General features: G+C 42.8%; 1 protein-coding gene across 2 annotated transcripts; it reads right to left on the bottom strand.

Annotated features, from left to right (window-relative positions):
- Positions 1 to 703: 703 nt before the first annotated feature.
- LOC145319323 (uncharacterized) lies at positions 704 to 14,230 on the bottom strand. Of its 2 annotated transcripts, none has more exons than XM_080161402.1 (5): positions 14,054 to 14,230; positions 12,903 to 13,747; positions 2,697 to 2,826; positions 2,252 to 2,382; positions 704 to 1,843 (listed from the first exon to the last, which is right to left on the bottom strand). In XM_080161402.1, exons 2-5 carry the CDS (start codon positions 13,744 to 13,746, stop codon positions 1,743 to 1,745), a joined length of 1,206 nt encoding a protein of 401 aa, XP_080017528.1. In that variant the 5' UTR covers position 13,747; positions 14,054 to 14,230; the 3' UTR covers positions 704 to 1,742. The 2 variants fall into 2 exon arrangements, 1 of the variants encoding a protein (XP_080017528.1); XR_013879807.1 differs by lacking the exon at positions 704 to 1,843 and adding an exon at positions 10,445 to 11,766.
- Positions 14,231 to 14,979: the final 749 nt, after the last annotated feature.

The raw sequence follows: 14,979 nt of genomic DNA, 5'->3' as shown, positions 1-14,979 counted from the left end.
GATTATAGAGTTGCTTCGCTTATAACATTATACTTTGTTGTCCCAAGAATCTATATAACATAAATCACTCGGATGATTAGATCCCATAAAAAATTAGTTGTTAAAAAATAATCAAAAAAAACAACATGTTTAAATGTACGTGCAGTAATGATTATAGAGTTGCTACGCTTTCTAAATCGTAACTAACTACCAAAAGGAATCACCATTCAAAATTTGAAATCGGTAGAACAATTCTAACATGCCTAATATAACGGAAAAACTATCCTCTACAAATGGACGTACAGACGGACCCCAATTATAGAAAAGCTTCGCTTTAAACAATATATAACTCAGAAATAAACCTTATGCCAAAATTATTAAAGTGAATAAATTGTTAGAAAATTATCTGGATATAATAAAAATTTAGAAATTGAAAAATTATTTACTAACACAAAAAATAACTGCTGAAATGCAGTGTAATGTTTAAGTGTATACTCAAATTTTTTATTATAAAGATGGTTCGCAAAAAATGACGTACTTTAAATAAAATCTATAATGCAGACTTCTTGTAATAGCTATAGCGTAACAATGTTTGAAAATCATACCTAACTACTACAGGAATCCCCAAGTTTTAAAGAAAAGGATATTTAGGACATATCTAACAAACTACGGACGAAACCCTTACTCTTAATCATAGAAAAACAGCTCTTTAATAAAATAAAAATTTAAAAATTATAAATCAAATATATTTCCATTCCATAACAATATATCACAAACTACGACATAATCACTAGATAAAATGATTAAACATGATTCTGATTCTGATTCGAATATGTGGCCCATAGCAGTACTGTTTTTTTACCATATCATAAAATAAACAATTGTGGGCATATTCTTTCCCATTGGCATCTTTACAACCTCCAGCTGATTTGGACCTCGTACAACCCTTCCCTTGATTATTAAAATCATAACAAATAAATCGCGATTTGGATTGAGGAGAACTAAATTTGTTCTTGTTTAGACCAAATCCACTATTAGAGCTAGACTTCTGACTGTTCACAACTTTCTTTTGAAATCCGATATCCGTGCTCTTTTCAAATAACGCTGTAGGACTATTTGGTAATCCTTTGTTGTCTAACATTTTTTTAAGAGATTTCTCCAACTCATCAAAATCAAATGGAGACTGTTTTTTACTTGCTCTCGATGCATTGGCCTCCATTACATAATTAAAATGTTCCTGCATTAAATTTATTCTTTTAAGGTCATTACCCGCACCTTGAAGCCAGTTGTAGTGATTGTATAATTTCATAAAAAGATATCCTGTCTGATCGTACGGAAACAACATCTGCTTCGTCAAACCGTAGTTGATAATGCTGTCCTGTAGGTTCTTAATATTTGAAATGTTAGACCAATTAAAATCTGCAATAGTCCCTAGAGATTTCCCATCTTTAACTTTAGTTTCTACCATTGGTCCTCTTGATACACCAGCGTTGCCAGAGTAAAAATAACGAAGTTGTAAAATTTCTCTTCTAGAATGCATTTTAGCAATGGTTTTCTCACTGAGCTGATAATCTGCTCCAACTGAAGCCAAATCCAGATTCCGATATTTCTCCATTATTTCAACTGGGACTTTCTTCCAGATGTCATCTAAAGTACAAAGAGGAAACCGCAAGAATCTGGCCGGATGCAAGCAATCAAAATAATTGTCTTCTCCTGCTTCGAACATAACCGTCCTCGGCTTCTTATCTTCTCGCATACTATCATTAGAAGACAAATCTTTCTGCTTTTTTTTCATAAATTTCATAAAATCGGAGAATTGTATCAAGGGGGGTAGAATTAATCCACTTCTTGTCTCTCAAATGCCCTAAATAAATAAATATATGACTCTTCAATAAATGAGACACCTATCAACTTGAAAGCAAACTAAATAAGACCATATCTTATAGCTAAATAAGATTAAATCTTTTATCTAAATAACTAGAACTAATTATGAATAAAAATTTCTCCTTTGATGCAATAAATTTCCTAATGATATCTTATTATATTTAAGTAGTAAGCTTTTTTTGTCCGTAGCGTAGTATCTTGTTAACCACTGAACCGATATGGTTCACCTCCACAGTGAAGCTTCTTATATGTTTTGGGAAGGTTTTTTTTTATTAGTTCAATAAAATGACTCCACCCCCCCCCCCCCCCAAAAAAAAATATAAAAAAATCTACCCACTCCGAAAAAATGCCCTTGGAGGCACATTATAAATCCAAATGTTTAATATACCTTCTGGTCTCTCATCTAAAGGCCAAATCAATTCCAGCTGGTCCCAGTTAGCATAGTAGACTTCAGCTGACTCGGAAAATTTGTGGTGTTTCGCACTTGGAGTGGCTGAACTACCAGAGCAAAGAGCTTTCCTGTAAAAAAATCATATTCAAACCAAAATTTAACATTGTATGTAAATACAAACAAATAACCAAACAATTTGATCTTTAACACAATTGATTTTTCTCAATTTCAACGATAAATTAGATATAAATAAGTTTTAAAGACTCCTGTCCGAATGCATTTGACCAATTTATTTAGATTAATATCTAGTTTAGATAAAGTTAAAATTATTAAACTGGAAAAAATTACTCTTTATGTCATTTGATTATAAATCTGCATATTAGCTTAGATAATTTCCACATTAAGCTTGAAGACTAGCTACCCTACATAAAATAAACATCACCTTTTAGGCATACAGTTAGAAGAGTCATTCAAGTCCAAATCATTCCCCACTTGTCTTAAAATAGAATCTTGATCTTGGCCCGGGTCAGAGAGATCCTCGTCGCTAGAGGTTGCGTTGTCGTTGTCATGGTCTAAATAATAAATCCATGAATATTTATATGCCGCCAGATAACCATTAAGTATAATTACCTAATTTCAATATGAAATAATTAAATGGGTAAATCCAAATTAAATTTTAATCGTGCTTATAAACTACGCAGCTTTAAAAATAAAATGTAGAATTAAACCTAGCACCCCTGCTAAGTTTCTATATAAAAATTGGCAATTCTTTAATAATAAAAAAACATTAAAATGTGAGACAAACAAATCAATGACAACAAAATCATTTACTGCTAGTGTGGTATCCGCCTAGGACAAATGGCAGACACCAGAGTTCAAATGACTACGGCAGTGTGAACAGACGTGGACACCTATACTATAGAGAAGCTACGCTTCTCTAGCAATCACTAAATAATAAACAGAGTCTATTCAGTTGTTCCTTTATTCAGGGTCTAAGGTTTACTAAAGTTATATACAACAAACAATAATTACACAGTTTGGGCAATAATGATCCCCCATCCCTGGAAAGGGTGGGGGGAATTAACAATACAGCTTAACCATAATAAGGCTGTCAGAATCTATCATTAATTTTAGGCATAGGGAGGGGGTCGGCAGACCCCTTCCCCAGGACTCGGGGGAGGGCCCTCGGCCCTTCCCCGAACCCAGGTCAGGGTTGCCATAGGCATGGCTCACGGTTGCCGAATACCACAACTCTCCCCTCGGAAGGCTGGGAGGGGGGTCTCCCTGCCAGACTTCCGACAGTGGTTGAGGCCTTCGGCCCGCTCCTTAGGGCTAATTTATATACAAGCGATAATGATTCAATGGAATCCTAGTGGTGATTTTCAGGGCTGATGGGCTCCCAACGTGGGATAGAAGGTAGAGGCTGGCTTTTGTTGGACACGTAGCTCGGCGCCAGCAGGTGTCAGGTTGGCGTGGGGCACAGCCGCTGCGGGGCCGGTCAGTAGCGGGGCATTCTGGTTGTTGTTGGCAGCGGCTGGGGCACTGGCTACCAGGTTGACCGTCTGAGCGACAGCCTGGCCTCCCGAGGGGCCGCGGGGCCTTCCAGAGTGTGGCCCAGGCCTGCCTGGGCGGTCATTCCCACTATCGGCTGATTGCATGGATACCATTTCCTCGGCTGCTTCCCGGCCGATAGGAATGGCATCCCAGTCTACTGAAAAGTCCCGGGACTTGGCATGGGTGAGCCTGGCTCTGGCCAAGGCCTTACGATACAAGGTTGGGTGGTACAGGAACACTTGTGACATCGCGTTCATGGCGGCCCGTACACCTCCTTGTGCGGCTGCCAGGGAAATGATGGTTAAGTCTCCCAGCAGCTTGAGAATCAACAGCAGCAAAGACAGTATGGCTGCGCCATCTCCCCACTCGTGAATAGCCTGTCTGAACCCAGCCCAGACATCCAGGGTTGCTTCTCCTTCCTCCGCCAGTCGGTCAATATCGTAGGACACGATCCCATGGTCTCCGGTGGCTGAACAGCTACCTTGCTGAACGCATGAGCCATATGACAGGCCGGTCAGCATGGCGGCCTTATACGCTGGGAACGCTAGCAGCTGCTGCCAGTCGTTCAGCTCAGTCTGCGAATACAAGCCTCCCGAACTAAAGTCATCCAAGGGCTCTGTCAGCAGCTGCTTGGGTGTATCCAGCGGGGGTGGCCTCTTCTTAGGTGCGGGGGTTAGCTCTATCCAGCCTTCCTCAGCGTGTACAGTTAGGGGGTAGGTGGAGGAGCAGGGAATTTTGGTGGCGTGGCCGCTATACACCTTGGCACCTTGTCCCAACATTCATTGCTCTCCCTGACAACATATTTGTTGCGTTGGCAGGTAAGCTGGAGCAGTACATCTCCCCTCAGCACAGAGAACGTGCTCCCCTGGACACGCACCGGATGGGCCGGGTCTAGTTGCTGGAGCTTCCAGCAATTGGCCGCTACTTCTTCTGCTGCGGTGTTTCTCATTCGAGTTTCCAGGGTAAATCCGATGTAACCTGCATGTATCTGGGCCTGCAGGGGGACATCCACGTCCCTGGCCGATACTCTGGGCAGCGCTGCCGCGGCCGGGTCGGCTGCCACGAACAATGCTGGGTGGTTGGTGGCATGGGCCTCAAAGTCGCAGTTCACTATTGAGGTGGGGGTAGTCATGTTGATGAAGAATTGGGCTTGATGGTCAACCAGAAACGCATCCATCACCAGGCTAGGCTGGAGGCTGCGGATCAGCCTCAAGGGGCAATCTCTCCCCAGGTGGTCCCACACGTAGGTGGCCTCCCCAGTGATGCAGGACAGCTCAGAATGGGGACACTCTAGGGTCAGGTGGTCAGACTGGGACTCCACCCGTCCATTCTCGACTACATAGGTCTCTTCCTTGACCAGCAGCCGTCGCTCCTGGAGCACTAATTCATTGCGGTACAGCTGGCCCTCGAAATGGACGTCCTCCCCTTCACAACCCACCCCCTCGGGGCTGTTGACCAAGGCGCCCACCATATCGAGGGTGAAGAACAGGGGATGGTTCAGCTGAAACGTCAGTGGCTGGGTCTTGCCTGGCAGCGTGTAGACTCGGTTCCTGGCCAGGTCTCGGCACGTTTCTGGATCAATCTTGGTTGGCCGCATGAGGGTGGGGACCGAGGTCACCTTGAGGTGGCCCCATACTCCACACCTAAATGTCCACTGGGACACGGTGAGTTGACAGCTATATCCCGTTGTTTCCCTAATCTTGACTTGTTGCAGGACATGTACCTCATGGCCCAAGGGCACCTCCTGGTGTAGTGGCTCCGTGCTACACATCTTCTCCTTGTTGTAGGCTGTGACATGGGTGGGGTTGGCACAGTCCCACCCTACCAGGACGTAGCTAGTTGTAGGCCACACGGCTGCGAGCAGTAGTCCCCACAGAACCATCCACCAGTGTGAGAATCTACCAGACAGCCATCGACCTCGCACGCGGGTCTGGGGATCCTCGGCTCGGGCCACGGCTGCTTCTTGGGGCTGGACACTGCTAGGTTGCTCCTGGCTAGATATAAATTTCCATTGAGCGTTATCTTTGGGTGCCCGGGGCATCCCGATACCCTCCCCAATGACAGACTGACAGGCGACTGGCGCCTGCCTGGGTGTCGGCTCCCCTAGCCCCAAGGGGTCCCTTCCCTTGTCCATGGCATGCCCAGTGGCATGGGGCTGGAGTGCGTGTGGCACAGGCTCGCCCTGTATTACGTCCCTCCCCTGCCCTAGGAACTCAGGTGCATGTGGCACAGGCAAGTCCTTATATCCCCAAATTTCAATCTCCCCAGACTCTGGTGCGGGAGGCACAGGCAAGGCTGGAGGGTTACAATGCTTTGGATACAATACATTTGTCAAATTTATCTTATCCTGGCTCGGTTGGGAATGGTGGGCAGCTGGGTTCCCTCGGCTGGCAGGGGGCGCTGGCTGATGGATCGCTGGACCCTCCCTGCTGGCTGGTGGCGCTGGCTGACTGGGGGTGACGGATGTCACCCCTCCCTCTGGGACTGCTGGCTCGTTCCAGGATCCAGGTATCTCGGTGGCGGCGACGGTTGTCGCCCCAGGCACCAGGGTGGGGGCGCTGGATAGCACCCCCCAATCATCGCAGGTGGCGGCGGCGGTTGCCGCCCCAGACATCAGCTTGGGGGTGCGGGGGCGCACCTCTCATCCTTCCCAGGTGGCGGCGCCGGATGGCGCCCCATACATCGACTCCGTTGCGCTGGCTAGCGCCTCCTGCCTCTCTCGCTCAGCGGCCGCCAGGGCCTCCCCGTACACCGTCTCAGTGGCGCTGGGTAGCGCCCCTCCACTCTTGCTGGGTAGACTCGGTCTGGCAGGCCCCATCATGTTGAGGCTGAAGGGTTGAGGCCTCAGGACTTCTGGCTCTGCAATGTTGGTGGGCTGCACGAACTCCAGCCCCAGGTGATTGAGGCTGAAGCCCAGACCAACCCGGTTGGGTTCAGCCGCTCCTCCCAGCACGTTGATCCTAGCTGGGACGGTTCCAAACTGCGGCATTCCGTCGGCTCGGCCCGCTGCGTTGGGGGCGGCTGCTTGCTGGAGTGTTGCTGGGGGCGCGCTCCCTTCCATGTTGGCTACTCTGCTGGGCTTTCCTGAGGGAGCGCCCTTGTCAGCGACGCGTCTCCGGCCGGCTACCTGGTCCCAGTCGGCCTTGCACTCGGCTGCCGTATGGCCTGCGTAATGGCAACGGTCACATTTGGCAGGACGGTCACGGCGTGGCTGGGTGCGTCTCTCTTCTAGGCTGACCTCCATAGGTGTAGGACAGTCTCGGACTCGGTGGCCTTTCCCATGGCAGCGATAGCAGCGGCCTGGAATCTTGTCATCTGGGGCGACCTTCCCCATCTGGTGGAGACCCAGAGCCAAGGCGCCAATCTCCATTGGCTCCGACTCGTCATATTGGGGCAACTGGACGCTGGCGGATCCCGTGAGCCGTCGGTGGCGTCCACTAGGCACACACCCTCCTTCAGCTGCTTGGTGATCATTGTGACGGTAAACATGGCTCGCCTCGTGTACTCAGGTACCGAGGCGATCTCATGACCCATCATTTCACGTTTCACATTAGCGTTACGAATGCCACGATTTAATTCGTCTATCAATAATTCAAGGTCCTCATGGCTATAGGCCTCCCTATACAATGCACACTTTGTGGATATGTATGCTTGTATAGGTTCTGTCGAGTGTTGCCTATAATCCCTGAAGGCTTGCTTCAGGGTCTGGGATTCATAGGCTGGACGAAATAACATTTCACACTCGGCCTTGACTTGTTCGTATGTCAAGGCTTGGCCTGCCTCGCCAAACAGATGAGAGGCCATCTCCGCCAGGGATAGTAAAAGGGCGTTGCGGCGGTTTAGTGTGTCATGGGGGGGCACACGGTAAGCCGCCCATGACATTTCGAGTCTCCGGATGTGGGAATTCCAGGATTGCTTGGGCGGTCCTCGATACTCCGGCAGGTTACTCAGCATCAGCTTGCGGTACTCGGCTGGGGATCATCCTGGAGCCATCCTTGGAGCTGGTCGCCTCCTGGCGCTTGTGGCTGCTCCATCGGGTCAAAGGTTCAGCGGCGGGACACGAAGTTTTTAAGTCAATACTATAAATAGTTTACACTTGAGGCTTTCTAGCCTAGCAGCCAACACTGTTTATCACTAGGTTGGTAGTTTAACTACAAAGATTTAAATTAGGTGTACCTAAAGTACTTGTCACTAGTTGTCTGAGTTGTAGAGTAGGCTAGTAGGTGTAGATAGCTGTTGAGGGTCTGAACTGCTGTCAGGAACTGATTTGGTTTTCCTTATCACACTATAGATAGGAGGGAGGAGCTTGCAAGTCTTTTTTTCTAAAAATATCTCTGTTGGATGCTATGGAGTAGCTCCGCTCCTGTGTGTGTGTGTGTGCGTGAAATATCCTTTCCTTGCAACGCGCTTACGCACCGTCAGATTCGCGCACACAGGTAAAACGCGCACCTATCCCTCAATCCGCTCTCTCATTGGTCCGCTTTGTCTTATTCGTCCGTTGAATTTTGTTGTGCGTCCCGAGCTCTGCTGCGCGACCCGTAAATGGCGCGCTGTTCTCCCGGTCGCTATCTCCACACCGTGGGCGGACTTATTCAAGTGTGGGTAGGAAGGGGGAGCGCGTGAGGGGACGGGGTAAAACCGTCCGTTCCCCCCTATGGGGAGGGGGGGGTGCTGTAGGTTTGAAGTAACTGTGTGGTGAGGTAATTGTGCCCCTTTCCTTAATCCTGAGCTTATTGTTATGTCACCTCGATTGTATTTTCTTCAATTGATGGTGGGCCCCTCCCCTTCCGTTGGGATAAGGGGTGTATTTGTTGTGCTGAAGGCTTGGGGGGTTAGATTGTTTATCAATGCATTGTTATATTACATCTAGGTTCTATTTTTGGCTTTATCACAAGACACAACAGATTTGCTTACCAAGCCTGTTCTATTTTTAGCTTTATCACAATACACAACAAATTTGTTTACCAAGCCTTGCTCATAAATCTATTGTTCAGCCTTCACACTAGGGTGGTAATCCCTAAAATGTGATATAATATATGTTTTTCTAGATGGGTGGCTGCGCTGTAGCCTCTCAGGATACTTGGAGTTAACGTAGTTTTCTTCTGCTTGGTACACTACACTCGTATTTTCGCTCGCAGCTCGCAGCTATTTGGCTTGTTTCAGCCTGTCGGCGGCAGGGAATGTCCCGTCCTGCAGCGCCGTGTAACCAAATCCGGCTGGTGGCGGCAGGGAATGTCCCTTCCTGCAGCGCCGCTGGTTCGGATCCTGCTATCTCTTGCAGTAAATGTTGGCCTATTTTCAGCCGTTTGCACTTATTTGGCCTGTTTCAGCCCGTCTGCAGGCCTGTTTCAGCCCTTGAGCGCTCAATTCTCCGTTAGATGTCGGCGCTTCTCGCGGTTCTCCGTCAAGTTTCACTGCTCTCCGCAGTCTCTCGTCCGATTTCGCTACTCTCCGCAGCTCGGGTTCCGCCACACTTAGTGGTCTTTCGCTAGGTTTCGCTTCCACAACTGCCGGATGCAGAGTTAGACCTTGCTATCCAGGGTGGGTAATTCAGGTTGCTTGTGTCAGTTTTGCCAGTTTCACTGCTGGGAGTACCTTAGCCTCAGCTGCGCGTCTGCTCTACACTTGTGGTTTGCCGTAATCTCACACAGCTGTCACCAAAAGTTGTGGTATCCGCCTAGGACAAATGGCAGACACCAGAGTTCAAATGACTACGGCAGTGTGAACAGACGTGGACACCTATACTATAGAGAAGCTACGCTTCTCTAGCAATCACTAAATAATAAACAGAGTCTATTCAGTTGTTCCTTTATTCAGGGTCTAAGGTTTACTAAAGTTATATACAACAAACAATAATTACACAGATAGGAATAAATAATCATAAACAGAATCAATATAATACATATACAATAGTCAGTTTGGGCAATAATGATCCCCCATCCCTGGAAAGGGTGGGGGGAATTAACAATACAGCTTAACCATAATAAGGCTGTCAGAATCTATCATTAATTTTAGGCATAGGGAGGGGGTCGGCAGACCCCTTCCCCAGGACTCGGGGGAGGGCCCTCGGCCCTTCCCCGAACCCAGGTCAGGGTTGCCATAGGCATGGCTCACGGTTGCCGAATACCACACTAGAATGAATAATTTGAAATTATGCTTGGTTACAAATTAGATTCCAATTTTCCCATTTTTTTTCAAACAATCACATTAAGATTGATACCCAAACCTCCCCCTCACCCTCCCCCCCAGCCCCAGTACCCCTATGATATAAATTCAAGCTTTCCATATTAAATATTTTTTATTGATACACCTTCCCCCTTTTTACTATGTGTGAAGGAACTCCGTGTCGGGAAAATAAAATGTGAAATATATGCAATATAAATATCTACACTATCTACTACTAGTTGCTTCGCCCCTAGCCTCTCGGGGACAGTGTAAGAAAATCAGGAAAATAATCTAAAACTTCTCAAAGACATTTATAAAACTGCCCTGAAAAGTGTAATAAAATCAAATCAGCAGTTTCCAATATCTTAAGCTTAAGAAGAAAAAGCCTCACTACTTTAAATAAAAAGGATAACCAAAGTAAACGAAATAAACCCATGTAAGTTTAAAAGAAAACTAAATTTTCAGACTCACTTTTTAATACTTAATATTGGCCATTTTCTTAGCCATTTCCAATCTTTTTGTGCGTGGTAATTTCGTGTAAAGCTCAAAACACCTAGAGCTCCATCTGCCAACAGCCATAATATCATTATCCGAATAGCCTAAAATACCCATGTGACTGGCAATTCCAGCTCTGAAGGAATGAGAAGAAATAAAACCCTTCCTGTAAGGGATGTGTTTTCCTAGACATAATCTAAGAAATTTGTTCAAATCTTTTCCCGTCAGGGGGGACCCGTCTTGCTTTCGGAAAAAAGGAAGGTTACGGTTGCGGGGCGGGTTGGTTTCCAACCATTTCCTGAATCGATAACATTATGGAGTTTTGATCAATTCTTAAACCAATACATAGAAATATCCCAACAATATAAAAAACACAGAAAATTCCTATAGAGAAATGTTCGGACATTCATACAAAAAAATAACTTAAACTTGAATAGATAGAAATTACTTGAATTTACATTAAACTAATATATAAAATAAACATATAGCCTACACAAATAATCCATAATGTTCGAACCTCAAAGCTCTTACTGGGCACAAAGGGCCCTTATTTTCGTATATATCCACAATTTGGTTGTTAACAGCTCTGCTTTCTTTTGGAGATTTAATGCGCATTTGAATCACCCAAACTGCTTCTTTATTGATTTTAATCTTCTTTAATACTAAATCTTTCCCCAAGAGTGTATTTATGGGATCAAAATAACTTTTATTTTTGGCTAAACTTTCGTGAACTCTCAAAGCTCCAAAGAAATTAATGGAGCAAACAGCCCAAATTAGCCGTTTTTCGCCAATATCAAGCTCTAGATTATTTATCTCTATTTTTAGCAGTTTGAGGATAGAAAAAGTCACTGGTAGCCTAGCTTCGTTTTTTTTAACAGTTAATGAATCAACATTCTTCTGGCCGTTTATAATGGACGAAACTATGTCCGGTCGCAGATTCTTTACTATATATCCGCTGGCCATGTGAATTTGTCGCAATGCAGCAACATACACATCTATGGTAGAACCTTTTACTTGTCTTACATGCATGAGCCAACCAATAAATTTTATAACGTCATTTTGATCCATGGGAAACTTAAATTGATTATTATAAAATCTGCTACAACTTTCAATATGGGTTTTTACAGTTGAGTAAGTTTTCCAAGTGTTAACGCTCAGGCTGTGATTTGCTGCATTAGCCAACATGTAGGCAATGCCTGGCTTTAATCCGGCAAAATTAAAAGATTCTTTAGTGTACAGTCCTCTTCCATTGTACTTGGCGCTACCCTTTATTGCCACAGGTTTATAAATTCTTCGCCCTGTAAATATTAACAATGAAATAGCATTATAAATAAATGAAGCATAGATTTAAATTGATGAATTCCTTAACGGTAAACCTTATGTGATTAATAATTTTACACATTGTCTTTTTAACTTCTAAATGTGTGAGAAATAATATGTAGCTATAAAACAAATTCTTTAATAGCTTTCTTATAAAATCAAATAACATTAATTCAACAGAGTCAAGTTCTGTGACATTTCCATAGAAATCAAATATTGAAATAACAAATAAATAATTTGTTAAAATTAGCCAATAAATCAAATATGAAATTAACTATTAAAAAAAAAAAAAAAAAAAAAAAAAAAAAAAAAAATTCTTGTTAGATTATAGTCATCACTGTTGTAGCTCTAAATAATCCACCAATATGAAAATATGGCAATTCCAATATTTTAGACATAACTTGTCCCAAATAAAAATACAAATAATTAGGTGCCTATATGCATCTGCCGAGTATTTACCACTTAACAAATCTTAGAAAAGAGCTTTAAAACTACCTCATTTCTCTTCTTACAAAAAAAATATTCTTTTTAGAAATAATGAGAAATATAAATTTCCGCAATTCTTATGTAAACAAAATGCAGCACTTAAATATGTTTTTACTAACACAAGGTTTTTCCCCCCTATATTTCTTTCCTAGCGCAGCTACTCTATCTTTCCAAATAGTTTCATTAAAGAAATACCAAAGAGCAAAACAAACAAACAAACAATGGTAACAAACTCCATAAAAGCAACGCCTTGAAACATGAGAGCAAACGCCCATTAACACTTGTAGAGTCAGAACTGAATAATTAAGATATATGTGTATACAAGTCAACACTAAACTTGAAATAACAATTATATTGCTGTTAGGCTTTTTTTATTTGCACCTAACTACTCTAGGAATCACCCTGCAAAGTTATAACTGGAAAGGCAAATTTCAACATGATTAAACATGACCCTTTCCTAAATATATAAAAGCTTTTGTTTTTGAATAAAATTAAAATACTATACTTAATAGTTAGCAACTCACATGTTTGAATAGAGGTGATTGGGTTAGTCAAGCATAAATATTAGAAAATTGTTGTAACCTTATGACGGCAAACTAACTACTAGTAGAACCTTTAAAACTCTTACCTGAATTGTAATTAGTAGCCCCTTGAACTTCTGGCCATACTTCTGTAGCTATAGGATCGCTGACTTCACCACTTTTTAGCTTCTCCAGTCTTTTCTTGTAAGACTCCATCTGGCGGCATGCTTTGATGACAATTGACCCCTGTAACACTTTGTGAATTGCTCGTCTTAGCTCAAGTTGGTCAATCTGCCCCACGTCCTTTGTTGTGTCCCCTTTTATTAGCAATGTTACAAAAGCTAGGCCCCAAGGGAGTCTTGCCGCTGGTGAAATTGCCAGCTCTTTGCTAGTAAAGGCAAACCCAGGTACTAAACCCGCTACACAGGACAAGGTATTCAAGACTTCTAACGATTCCGGGACCAGCATAAGAGATAGCCTAGCAGAATGGTCGGTCGTTGGTGTGACATGCGCGCGTATACACATTTCTCTTCCTCCTTGCTCCACATAATCCTCCCAAGAAACTTTTTCCCCCTCTAGGTTGATGACCGGTTCTAGAGATGATAAGGGAATACATTGTGACACTAGGTTCTCGTCCAATCTGAACTGTGAAAGGTCCAGATCCTTTATAGTTAAAAAGGATTCTTCATCCAGCGCTGGGCAGAATCTGTGGGTAGATACAATGATATCTGACTGCCAAGAACCCAACATGGATAAATAGCAGCTGTTAATTTTCTTGTTATCAGAGCCCAGATGTGTGAAAAAGAAAAACGTTGGTGACGCATCCCATAACTTTTTTTCTTGAAGCGCCCTTGCCGCTACATTGCCTGTGCCTGGCACACACAAATTAATAATTTCTGCATTTGATAGCGGGGATACGGGTTTAAAGCTTGTCCCTTGGATTGGAGGCATCCTATAAATAATTTTCTATATCAAAAAATTTTTAGTTAATGACAAGAGAAAAGGAGATATCATTTATTTTCCTTATTATATTGTCACCCCATCAAATTAAAGGGTGCACCTATTATTTTAAATTAATATTAAATATTTGATCAAATTTCCATAAATTTTAAACACAAAACAATTGCATCCAGATTATAAAGCAATTAATGGTTGAAATAGCAACAGCAAATATGAAAAAGGAAGTAAACAAGTAAGCTAAGTAAATAATACTCTCAACATTAAATAAAATATGAAAAGAAAACACTTAACAGCTTACCTATTTAGTTTTCACCAAAACATAAAATGATAAAATATTCTTTAACAGACGCGTCCAGCTAAAAGATTTCTCTACGACTGGGGTACAATTAGAATAATCATTATTCCCCCCCCCCCTACAATTCACCCTTGATGCACCCCAGCCCCTTGGATACATTTCCTTTCCCCCTTAACCTTCAATACTAAAATTGTACTGTCCAAAATAAAAATTTATTTAAATAATTTCTTACAATGGAAATGTATAACAATTAATCATTGTAAGGAGGGAGACAATATGTTCTTTTTTTTAAATTCAAAAATATTCAATTTAATTCTTATTGTAGGTTAGCCCTTCTCAGCCGACATCCTTAAGATACTTAACCGCTTGAATATTATTCATAATATTGAGCAGCTTAAAGGACGCCTGCAAGAAATAACACGCTTTAACTGCTGAAAGACTGCCACAAGAAGACCCAATACCCCAAATTTAAAGCCTTTAGCTTCAATAACAAAAAAGTTCTAGGCATTTCAAAATAGCATTTTATGTACAATGGAATTTTTGAAAGATTTCCAATGCTCATAAAAGAAAAAACAATATTAGATTACGTCGCCTAGACACAAAATTATAACCTTATCTTTGTCAGAAATTTAGATTGCCTGTAACTAATTACATTTTTACAATAAAAACACCACATTTCATAATCAAAATCTAAGAAAAAAATTCGATTTAAATTGCATTTTTAAACGAAAATCATGGCGGAAACAAAGGGGTAAACTAATACAAGCTTAGCTGTGATTGGTTGTTAAGCTGATTCATCCTTCTGATTGGCTACAGTACATTCGGTACAACGCAAGTAAAACTTAATTTTTTTTAATGATTTTGACTATAAAAATGGGTATTTTTATTGTAAAAATATAATTAGTTACTGGAAACCTAAATTTATGACA

Source organism: Acartia tonsa, chromosome 5 (genome assembly GCF_053477335.1).
Source record: "Acartia tonsa isolate MP-2025a chromosome 5, ASM5347733v1, whole genome shotgun sequence".
Taxonomy (NCBI): Eukaryota; Metazoa; Arthropoda; class Copepoda; order Calanoida; family Acartiidae; genus Acartia; species Acartia tonsa.
Note: the sequence above shows the minus strand (reverse complement) of the source record. Positions and strands in the feature narration are given on the sequence as shown.